Source organism: Hevea brasiliensis, unplaced genomic scaffold (genome assembly GCF_030052815.1).
Source record: "Hevea brasiliensis isolate MT/VB/25A 57/8 unplaced genomic scaffold, ASM3005281v1 Scaf115, whole genome shotgun sequence".
NCBI lineage: Eukaryota > Viridiplantae > Streptophyta > Magnoliopsida > Malpighiales > Euphorbiaceae > Hevea > Hevea brasiliensis.
The window spans coordinates 36,471-48,656 of NW_026614603.1; the positions used below are offsets into that span (position 1 = coordinate 36,471).

At 34.4% G+C, this 12,186-nt stretch overlaps 1 protein-coding gene across 1 annotated transcript in view; it reads right to left on the bottom strand.

Moving 5' to 3' along the window:
- Positions 1-690: 690 nt before the first annotated feature.
- LOC131176453 (protein phosphatase 2C and cyclic nucleotide-binding/kinase domain-containing protein-like) overlaps positions 691-12,186 on the bottom strand; it is a 65,624-nt gene continuing 54,128 nt past the window's right edge. The window contains exon 8 of the mRNA XM_058141510.1: positions 691-855. Coding sequence (XP_057997493.1) covers positions 706-855 — 150 coding nt within the window. The 3' untranslated portion in view covers positions 691-705. The remainder of the gene's footprint in view (positions 856-12,186) is intronic.

The window sequence follows — 12,186 nt, forward strand, 5'->3', positions numbered from 1 at the left end:
CACTCCTTTGTCACGCCACTTTGAGGGTTTTTATCTCTTCTTCTTCATCTCTTATCAATTCAAAGAGATTAGCCATCAATCTCTTGAATTAAGAACACTAGAAATTGTTTCTAGTGTCCTGTTTACATCTTTAATCTCTTAAAAGGCAGAACTTGATTTTCTAATTAATAGAAAAAGCTTTAGAAGCTATTCAAGGGCTGCCATAAGTGTTCTTGGTGTGGACAAGCTAGAGGGACAACATCTGGTGTCCTGAAGACGAATCTCAAAGGCGCAGACACGCTGCAGTGCATCAAGAGGTTAGTGTAATCATTCTTGATCTAATCTAGGGTTCTAAAATTAATCTGATTAATTTTAAAATCTTAAATGACAAATACAGATCCAAAAACATATTAAAAGAGTTTTAATATGTTGTTTATCATTGAAATCAAATAGATAAAAATAAATCTTGCATGATGCATGTGACCCTAGGTGAAAATTTTTGAATTCAATGGTATAAACTTGTGTTTTTCACGCTTCCGTTCCTTCAATAATAACATACTTTTCAACATCCTGTGAAAGCTTTGTCAAAGGGCCAACTACTGAATCAAATTTTTCCTTTGTTAAGATGGAACACATGCAATCACCCACAGAAACTGCACTTAATGAACCAATATCTTCACCCAGAAGCACCCACTCACCAAAATAGCTACCCTCTGTCTTTTCCAATCAGAGCATTTTACCACTAATCAGATTATTATCCTCTTTTTGATTGTCAGACTTCAGACTTCCAACATTTGGACTACCTAATATGTGTGCGTCAAAAGTGAGTCTCACTTGTCCCCTCTGGATGATGTACAACGCAGAGGGCCCCTCATTCTGCAAATTCATGTTTACCTTACTGCGTTTAAGTTTGGGCTAACTTGATTCTTTTTGGATTATTTTCTCCAGTTTCCTTTTTGGATGATGACAAAAAGGGGGAGAATAGAATGGATATGTGTTTATACTTTGATATGATGGATATGTGTTTATACTTTGACAAATGGAAGCATGTTTATGTGCATATTTTTTTTGAGAATATTGTGAATATCTTGTGAACATGCCTTATAGCATAAACTCAGGGGGAGTTTTTGTATAGCTGATAAATGTCTTGGAAGTTATGTGCATATATTTAGGGGGAGCATTTTTTTTGCATACTAACTTGCTTGGATATACATAATCTTATGCTCATTTTTATTGTTTCTTTATTGATGATTCAATTGAGTTTTGTCATCATCAAAAAGGGGGAGATTGTTGACCCCGTATAGCTCAAAATGAGCATTGATTTTGATGATAACAAAACTCAAACAGAATCTATCTAACCCAACTTTAAAGTGATGTGTAGATTCCTTTCCTTATTCATAAAGAATTTTTGAAGTTGCATTTAAGGAGGAAGAATGCTCAAAGGCATCTCAAGACAAATCCAAAATGAGAAAAGAACAAGAATATGAAAGCCAAGACTCAAAGTAAAGGTATGAAAGTCATAGAGTTAGAGATTGAGTCTTAGGTCTTATGTGAAAAGAATAGATGAGAATTTAGTCGAATGGAGCTAAAAAATGAAACTTTATTTTCTGATTACTTTTTCTCATCATGACCTTGGATACTGCTATTGGAACTTATTTTTCGTCTTAAGGTCTAATTTTTTTTACAAGTTGAGACATGCAGCTGTTGACTTAGTTTGCTAAATGCTTTACTAAAATATTAGTTTGCTAATGTGTTTGCAAAAACATTAGCAAACTAAATAGTTTACTACTGTTGCCAAAATTTCATTAGTTTGCTAAATGATCAGAGCTGCTCAACTTCGCACAATAAGACAAAATAACGGCTATTTTGTCTTGAGCAGTGTGTATAACGTTCCAAAAAGGTTTCAAACGGTCTAAAATGATTTGGGACTATAAATACACCTTCTTTACTCCATTTTACACTTGATGAAAGCTTACATTTGAACTCCAACTTTGATTTTTCATTTATTGCTTTCATTCAAGAGCTTTAAAGATTTTGAGCTACCATTGGCAAATCAACTCATCTCTTCTTTATAGTTTGATTTGTATTGAGTAAGAGTGAGTGTAAAAACATTAAGTTGCATTTAAGAGAGGTTGTACAAGCACCTATTGAAGCTTGAGAGTGTGAGTACTTGAGATAGCACTTGTCAAGGGTTCAAGCTACCTTGGTAAAAGCTTAGTGTTGAAAAGTTGTAAAGGGCTTGTGGTCTCTTACCTTTAAAAGAGCAAATAGTGGAGAGAAGACTCAAAGAGGGTTCTTTAAGAGAGTGGATGTAGGCTAATTAAGCCGAACCACTATAAAAATCATTGTGTTTGATCTCTCTAACCTTAACATCTTTACTTTTGTGCAATTTAATTTTTATACATGACCTTGAATACTGATTGAATATATTGAGTTGGTATATTTGAGGATTTATGAGTATGATGAGAAATTAGTTGAAAGTCTTGTGATGCATGTTTTGATAGCTATAAATATTGATTAAAGCTTGACTTGCAACTTAGGGACACTTTATTGAAATACATATCACTGTCATTATATATTAAGAAGCATCTAGTTGAACAAAGCCACAATTTTTCATTAGGCTATAAGCAAGAGCCGAAAAATTGTTAAAGTCCAATTCACCCCCCTCTTGGACTATTTTGGGACAACAAATTGGTATCAGAGCTTGCCTCTCTTGCTTAGGGTGTTACAACCTTAGAGTGATCCATAATGGTTGGTTCATCTAGCAATACTGCCGGTATACCGGCACCATTAGCTGAAGGCTACTCAATCACTAGACCACCACTCTTCAATGGCACTAATTATTCATTTTGGAAAGTAAGAATGAGAAATTTCATACAATCTGTAGATATTGATGCATGGAGAATTATTAAAAATGGTCCACATATTCCTCAAAATAATGGTCCAGGAACTACAAATGTTCCAAAACATAAAGATGAATATGATTACAATGATTGGAAGAAAATTTCTATAAATGCTAAAGCTATTAATATTTTGCATTGCTCACTTGACCTTAATGAATACAATCATGTTTCAGAATGTCAATCTGCTAAGGAAATTTGGGATAAGCTTGAAGTTACTTATGAAGGAACTGATGTCATCAAAGAGTCCAAAGCAAACCTTCTTATTCGAGATTATGAGCTATTTGAAATGAAGCAAGGAGAATCAATTGCGGATATGAGTACAAGGTTTACCGATCTTGTAAATCTTCTCAAAGCACTTGGTAAAAGATTTGAGGAAGCTGAACTTGTGAAGAAAATTCTTAGATCACTTCCAAAATCTTTGGAAACAAAGACTATAGTTATCCAAGATACCAAGGATTTTAAAACATTCACTTATGATGAACTCATTGGATCTCTCATTGCACATGAGATGGTATATAAGAAAGATGAAGTTGAAAATGAGCAGAAAAAGAAGAAAAGCATTGCTCTTAAGTCAAACAAAGATGAAGATAAGAAGAAAGGAGTTGCATTCAAAGCTGACTCTAGTGATAACTCAAGTGCTTCAAGTGATGATGATGATGAAATGGCTATGCTTGCAAGAAAATTCAAAAGAGCTTTCAAGAAGGGAGGAAGCAAATACAAGAAATTCTTGAAAAAGTATACTCCCAAGGATAAACATTTCAGGGAATCAAAAGAAGAAATTGTATGTTATGAGTGTCACAAACCTGGACATATCAAGCCCAAATGTCCATTACTCAAAAAGAAGAAAGGAAAAGAAGATAGAAGCAAGAAAGCTATGAAAGTAGTTTGGAGTAACAGTGAAGAATCTTCAAATGATGAATCAAGTGACAAGGAGACTGCTCTTCTTTGTATGATGGCACTTGAAGAGAAAGTTGAGAGCTCACAAAAGGAAGAAGAAAGTGACAATGAGGTAAACTCTTATGAATCTCCTAATGTAGAAGAACTTGAACTTGCATTCGCTAAAGTATATGATGAGTATAGAAATTACAAGAGAAAGTGCACTAAAATGAATTTAGAAATTGAATCATTAAGATCACAAAATATTGCCATGTCCAATGTGCATAAAGAAAATGAATTTTATAAAGGACAAATTGCTTTATTTAAAGAATTAGACTTAGAGTTGAAAAGCTCCAAAGAAACTTGTAAAATGCTCATTGAGAAAAATAAAGTTCTTAAAGCAAAAGTAGAATCCTTGACAAATGATTTGGCTAAATTCACAAAAGGAAAAGAAACTCTAGATGTACTTCTTGGAAACCAAAGGATTTCAAATGAAAAATATGGAATTGGTTTTGATGGTTTCATGAACTATGACAAGTACAAAAATCATTTCATTAAAGCATCTACATCCTCTTTGCCCAATATCACATGTTATTATTGTAATAAAAGAGGTCATATGATTAGTTCTTGTGCACTTAAGAATGATCTTCTTAAGGTTAAGAAGGTATGGGTGCCAAAGGGAACCTTACCTAAGGTCACTAACCCTCAAGGACCCAAATTTGCTTGGGTACCTGAAGCTTAATGTTTAAATTTCAGGTTTGTTTCAAAGGGATGAAGGAAAGTGAAAAATGGTATATAGATAGTGGTTGTTCAAAGCACATGACCGGTGAAAAGGACAAGTTTTCAAAAATCACAATGGAAGATGGAGGACATGTAAAATTTGGAGATAAAGGAAAAGGAAAAATAATTGGAAATGGCACAATTGGAACCAAACCTTGTATTGAAGATGTGTCACTTGTTGAAGGATTGAAATACAACTTGCTAAGTGTAAGCCAACTTTGTGATAAAGGTTTTGAGGTAAAGTTTACTTCTTCTCTATGTACAATCAATAACTTAGAAAATGACACATTGTTCATTGCCAATAGATCTAATAATGTTTACTTGCTTGACATGAATAATTTTGAAACTAATCATGGTACATGTCTAGTATCTTTTGATAACTCTAGTTATTTGTGGCATAGAAGACTGGGTCATGGAAGCATGCATACACTTTCAAAATTGTCTAAGAAAGAACTTGTTAATGGCCTTCCTAAGATTAATTATGAAAATGAATTTCAATGTAGAGCATGTGCACTAGGAAAGCATACTAGAGCATCTTTTAAATCTAAAAATATTGTATCTACCACTAGGCCATTAGAATTGCTTCATCTTGATTTATTTGGACCCGTAACTCCTACTAGTCTTGGTGGGAAGTCATATGCTTTAGTTATTGTTGATGACTATTCAAGATATACATGGACATTCTTTCTTGCTCACAAGGATGAGACATTTGAAAAATTCACCTCTTTTAGTAAAATGATTCAAAATGAAAAAGGTTTTTGCATCACATCTATAAGAAGTGACCATGGAACTGAATTTGAAAATCATTTATTTGAGAAATATTGTGATAAATATGGAATCAACCATAATTTTTCAGCTCCTAAAACACCACAACAAAATGGGGTAGTAGAAAGGAAAAATAGAACTTTGCAAGAAATGACTAGAACTATGTTGAGTGAAAATAATTTGCCAAAGTACTTTTGGGCTGAAGCTGTTAATACATCTTGCTATGTGTTGAATAGAGTTTTGATTAGACCAATTTTGAAAAAGACCCCCTATGAGCTGTGGAAAGGAAGAAAACCAAATATCTCATATTTCAAAGCATTTGGTTGTAAGTGCTATATTTTAAATAACAAGAAGGATAACTTAAAGAAATTTGATGCTAAATCCGATGAAGGAATCTTTCTTGGGTATTCAACAAAGAGTAAAGCCTATAGAGTATTCAATAGAAGAACTTTAGTTATTGAGGAAACTATTCATGTTTTGTTTGACGAGACTAACCTTTCTATCAGAAAGAAAAATGTTTGTGATGATAATAATGAGCAGGTTTTTAGAAAAGAAAATATAATATCAAATCAAGAAATGGAACAAATTGATGACAAAGATGAAGAAACTCAAGGAGAAACCACAATAGATATCCATAATGCCAATGAAGATCAAATCAATGAAGAAATGCCAAATTTAGAAGAATTACAAGTAAATGAGCCCGAACATGAAGATTTACCTAAAGAATGGAGATTCCACAGAAATCATCCTCAAGAAGACATTATTGATGATCCATCTCAGAGGATGATGACTAGAGCACAATTGAGAAGATATTTTGGTAATGTTGCTTTTGTTTCACAAATTGAACCTAAATGTTTTGAAGATGCTCAAAATGATGAAAGTTGGATTCTTGCCATGCAAGAAGAACTAAATCAATTTGAGAGAAATAAAGTTTGGAATTTAGTGCCTAAACCAAAAGATCATTCTATTATTGGTACTAAATGGGTTTTTAGAAACAAAATGGATGAAAAAGGCAATGTTGTTAGAAACAAAGCTAGACTAGTGGCTCAAGGCCACAACCAAGAGGAAGGGATTAATTTTGATGAAACCTTTGCTCCTGTTGCTAGAATTGAAGCTATTAGAATGTTGTGTGTCTTTGCATGTTACAAGGATTTTATGCTTTATCAAATAGATGTCAAAAGTGCATTTTTAAATGGTTATATTGATGAGGAAGTGTATGTTGCACAACCTCCAGGCTTTGAAAATCATGAGAATCCAAATCATGTTTATAAACTTACTAAAGCTTTATATGGTTTAAAACAAGCTCCTAGAGCATGGTATGAAAGGCTTAGTAAATTTCTTTTACAAAATGATTTCCAAAGAGGCAAAGTGGACACAACACTTTTTGTTAAGAAGCATCATAATAATATGCTCATTGTGCAAATTTATGTTGATGATATAATTTTTGGTGCTACTAATGAATCTCTTTGCAAGAAATTTTCTAAGATTATGCAGAATGAATTTGAAATGAGCATGATGGGTGAGCTCACATTCTTCCTTGGACTTCAAATTAAGCAAATGAAAGATGGCATCTTCATAAATCAATCAAAGTACATCAAGGATATGCTAAAGAAATTTAAAATGGAAGATTTGAAGAGCATGGGCACACCTATGAGTTCAACAATTAAAATGGACAATGATGAAAAAGGTAAAGAAGTGGATACCAAGCTTTATAGAGATTGGCTCTCTTTTGTACCTTACTGCATCTAGACCAGATATACACTTTAGTGTTTGCTTGTGTGCAAGATTTCAATCGTGTCCAAAAGAATCACATCTAAGTGCAGTTAAAAGGATCTTTAGATATCTCATTGGCACATATTCAATTGGTTTATGGTATCCAAAATGTGAATCATTTAATCTTGTGGGTTATAGTGATTCCGATTTTGTTAGAAGTAGATTGGATAGAAAAAGTACTTCAGGTACTTGTCAATTTCTTGGTCTTGCGCTAGTTTCTTGGCACAGTAAGAAACAAACTTCAGTAGCTTTATCTACAGCTGAGGCAGAATATATAGCTGCTGGTAGTTGTGTTGCTCAAATTTTATGGATGAAACAACAATTGAAAGATTTTGGTTTAAAATATAATCTTGTTCCAATTAGATGTGACAACACAAGTGCCATAAACTTGATCAAAAATTCAATCCAACATTCAAGAACAAAACATATTGAGATCAGACATCATTTTATTAGAGATCATGTTCAAAATGGAAATATCAAAATAGAATTTGTTGCCTCTGAAAATCAACTTGCTGATATCTTTACAAAACCACTTAATGAGGAAACCTTTTGTAAAATTAGAAGGGAAATTGGTATGTGTGAACCACTTGCTTGAAATTTAAGTCATAGTAATATATCTGCATATTATCCAATGTGTAAGTGATTTGCAGTGATATAAGTTTGCTGAGAAATCTCTAAAGAACATTAGCTAACTTGTTTGTGTACTCGAGAAATTAGTTTACTAAGTTGTATGCTTATGTTGCGTGACTAAAATTAGTTTGCTATATCGTGTACTGTTCAAATTTCAAACCAAAAATTGATTGTGCTTGAAATTCTCTGCGTGTCCAGCAATGCACTTACCTATTCACATTTGGTATCACATTCTCAGTGCTATGTCATACATGTAGAAATATATATATATATATATGTGTGTGTGTGTGTGTGTGTGTGTGTGTGTGTGTGTGTGTGTGTGTGTGCATATAAAGATAGATAGACATATTTGAAATATTAAAAAAAAAGGTTCAGATAAAGTACACTGGAATAGAAAAGCGCGGGACTCAAGAGAACTTAAATCCTCTGCCACACGAAACCGTCACCCTCTCTCTCCTCTGCATTGGTTCACGACATTACACCTCCAAAAATTTTCTTTCCGGCAAATCAAACCCATTCTCATCTATCCGCTCATCTCTCTCTTCTCTTCTTCATTCATCACTTACCGAAAGCCATTTTAGATTTCACCATTTTTTTCCACCGATGGCTCGAGCTAAACGCAAAACCCCTGCTGCTGCTGCTGGTTCGTCGTCCTCCTCGGCCTCTGACGATATCCCTGTTGCCGCATTACGAAAGAAATTGAAAGAAAAGAAGAACTCACCTGAACCTGACTCAACTAGTGCATCCTCCGACCCATCCAAGGCTGTCGAACCCACTGTATCGGTACCAGAAAAGAAAAAGGGGAGAAAAATGCGAGGGATTGATACCCAACGCAAAAAGGGCGCTGCCCAATCTTCGGGTTCAGTGGATAAGGCGCTGCTTGATTGTAAATTTATCAAATGGGAGTACTTTGGTCAGGTAAATTTTCAATTCAAAGAACTTTTTGAGTTTCAAGAATGGATGACTGTTTGTGAGTGCACCAATGCGTATGACCCTAGACTTGTTCAAGACTTTTATAGAACTTTAAGAGCAGTTGATGATGAAGACAAATTTGAAGTTGTTTTGAATGATAGTGTGTATGTTGTTTCTGTTGAGATGATTGCTACGGCTTTGAACTTGCCTAATGATGGAAATAAAATCTCCACTCATAGAGATGTTGCTAGGGTTCCAGGCTTTAATTTGGCTGAGTTTGAAAATGAAGTGTTCCCTGTCAACACTGCCACAAATGAAAAGTCCACTAGCACAAAAGCTTTTCAACATATTAAAATCATTCACAGTATGGTGAACTACATTTTCTGTCCTAAGTCTGGGAGTTATGGTTATTTGAGTTACCTAGACATGTGTATCATGTGGCACATTGTTAACAAAGTAAGGATGAATTTGGCTTATTTGATTTTTAAGAACATGTGCAAAGCTTATGGGATTGGAAAATTGCCTTATGCACATCTCTTGACTGCTGTGTTTAAAGAGCTGAATGTAAATGTCTCTAAGGAAAGTTCTAGGACTGATTTGATTGTGCTTAGAGAAATTTACTCTGACACTGATGGAAGAAAGAAAAGGTTTGAAAAAGGTGGTTCTTCCTCAGCTAAGGTTGGTTCAGATTCTACAAATGAGTTTATGAGTGAGCTTCAAGGGCTAAAAGCTGTTGTTAATGAGCAATTTAGTTCAACCCATCAGTCCATTGAACGTCTGAGAAAATTTGTGGATGTGGTTGACTACAAAGTGAGTCACTTGCTTACTCAAAATGAGGAATCAAAGAAGCTAATTGTGGATCTTCAGCAGGCCAAGGAAACTGGTTTTCCAACTAAAGTTGAGGCTGCTACTTAAGTATCTGCTCATAGTCCTGATAGGGGTGAAAGTAATAAGGTTGGTGAGTTTCCAGCTGCTGTGGCACATGAAAGTGAACAAGTGGTTAAATCTGAACTTGAACCTGCAGCTGAAGTGTAACACCCCAAAGTTCGCGTTTAGGATGCCTAGAACCGTACTTCAATATGAGTGAGGAGACATAAAATAATGAAATACAAGAAAAGAAAAACAAAGAAAAAATCATAGCAAAGAAATGTAACCGAGTAAGTGAGCCGGGAAACCTAGCGATGGGTGATCATGACGGAAGTCACAGTGGACCGTTGACTAGCGGAACCGAAACATTTTAGGACTTAAATAGACCATTGTTGAAGAGTAAATATCATTAGAAAGATCAAAGAAAAATTAAATAATTAGTACAAAGAAAAGTGAGAAATCGAAAAAGACAAAATACGGTGTTTCAAAAATCGGAAAGCCACCCAGGGGCATTATGGTCATTTGACATCCCAAGTGTCTTTTGACCTAAATGTCCATTAAAAATAATTAGTATTACACTTAGAAAATGAAATGAAAAATTAATTTGGTGGTACCTAAAATAAATAGTGGAAATCATGGGTTAAATATGGATTATGGGAACGTTAACTTAATATATGATTTAATTCTTCTTAGTGGACCACTATAGGATTAATTTAATATTGAAATGTGGCTGATATGGTCCACTCACCATCTGAAATTCCATTTTCCTCATATTCTCTCAAGAATGCCGAATTGAAGAACACAAAACCTCCATGGCCGTTTTGGGCAAAGCTTGATCCATCCTCCATTTTCAACTACATTCACTTAGCTTCTTTCATGAAAAATGGTCTACACACCACAAGGAAGATATTGATACCAATTTTGGGAAGTTTAAGCAAGGTTTAACAAGCTCCAAGCATAAGGTAAGTTCATAATTTTGAGAATTTCTTTGTTAAAGTTTATGTGCATGTTATGGGTATTAGTTTGGTGAAGGAAAATTTTGAGTTTGATGGGTTATTGTTGTTGTCATTTTAGACAGCCATGGTCACGTTTTTGATGAGGAAATTGTGCATATAATTGTTGAGAAATAATGTTGTTCATGGTGATTTAGTAACCTAGTGATTTAATGCATGTATATATGGTGAATTATACACTTTGATGGAAATTAACTTATGGTACGGCAATGTGATGTTGATGAGTGATTTGTGGCAGCTTGTGGACACTTGAGAAAGGGTGTATATTGAAGGAAGTGTGGGCAGCATATTGACCTAGAAGGATTGATGTTAAGTATGTAAATTAAAGTTGTAAAGTGTATGTAATGTTTGTAGTGTTTAGGTGTAATTGTAATGGTACTTAGAATTGTGATTGTGAATGATAATTGGTGTGTTGATGGTGATTGGAATCTGCCCAAAATAATGCTAATGTAATGTAGTAAATGTTGTTGGTAATGTGCCAAAACAGTTTGGTAGGGTATGGAAGTAAACCTTGCAAGGTAAATAATGTGTTTGAAGTTGGTGTGTGTAATGCATATTAAGGGCAGTATATATTTTGGCCTATAACCTTGAATGTGTAACCTTAATTAGTATGAGACCAATTTGAGGTGAAACTAGGCACAAAATGTGCCAACTTTCATTGAGAAACCATGCCAAAATTCTGCTTGCAAGGTGACCTAAAAATTTGACCAATTCGGATTAGATGCAAAAAGGACCTGAAAATGACCACTTGGGCAGCAGTGAGTGTTTAGGCCATAACTCACTCAAACCAGGTCCAATTGACCTGAAATTTTGACCAAGAATAGTTAAGACCCATACCTACAAGTCTTATGAAGACAACAAAGCCCAGAAATGACCATAAGCAAGTCAAACAACTTGTACAAGTTCGGGTCCAAAAACTGGCCGAACCAGAATTTACCACTTTGACCTAAAATTGACCTAAAATGGTACCATTTGTCCAGCAATAGTTTAATGACCATAACTTGGTCTACTTAACTCGGATTGACCTGAAATTTTGCACCGTGCAATAAGACCTAGATCTACAAGTTTGTAGTTTCGACCGAGACCAAAACCGAGGGAACTAGATCGTCCGGTTAGGTCAAACCAGAATTTGCATTAAAATGCACTAAGCGAGGATATGATTTTTGTAAAACAGACCAAACCTAACACCCTCTCGGGTGTGACATTTTAACGACACTAAAACCTAATTTACCTAAATCGCATCGAGGGTCGGTATATTAGGTGATTAAGCGAATAATTGAGTTCAAGCATTATTTACCAAACCCTATCGATAGAGATAGTTTAATTTGGTATCAAACACTTCAAATTGTGTTTCTCGATTAACAAGGACTCAAAGAAAAGGGAAAGAAATCGAGTCAAGACCAGAGACAAATATCGAGAGGTTTGTGCACAACAACTGCTTTCTTTTGAATTATTTTCAATGGAAATAAATATTGATTATTTGTATATCATTATTTCAAATTGTGGAAATGTGTTTGAGGAATATTTATTGATTGAAAAATATTGTGAATAGTTTGAAATCGTGAAAAATGGTTTGAATGACATTGATGGATACTTATTGATTAAAAAGCATTAGAAATGGTTTGAAACCACACTATCATGTATATTGATTGTATTCCTCTCTAGCTTGTCTAGTGGGATGAATTGAA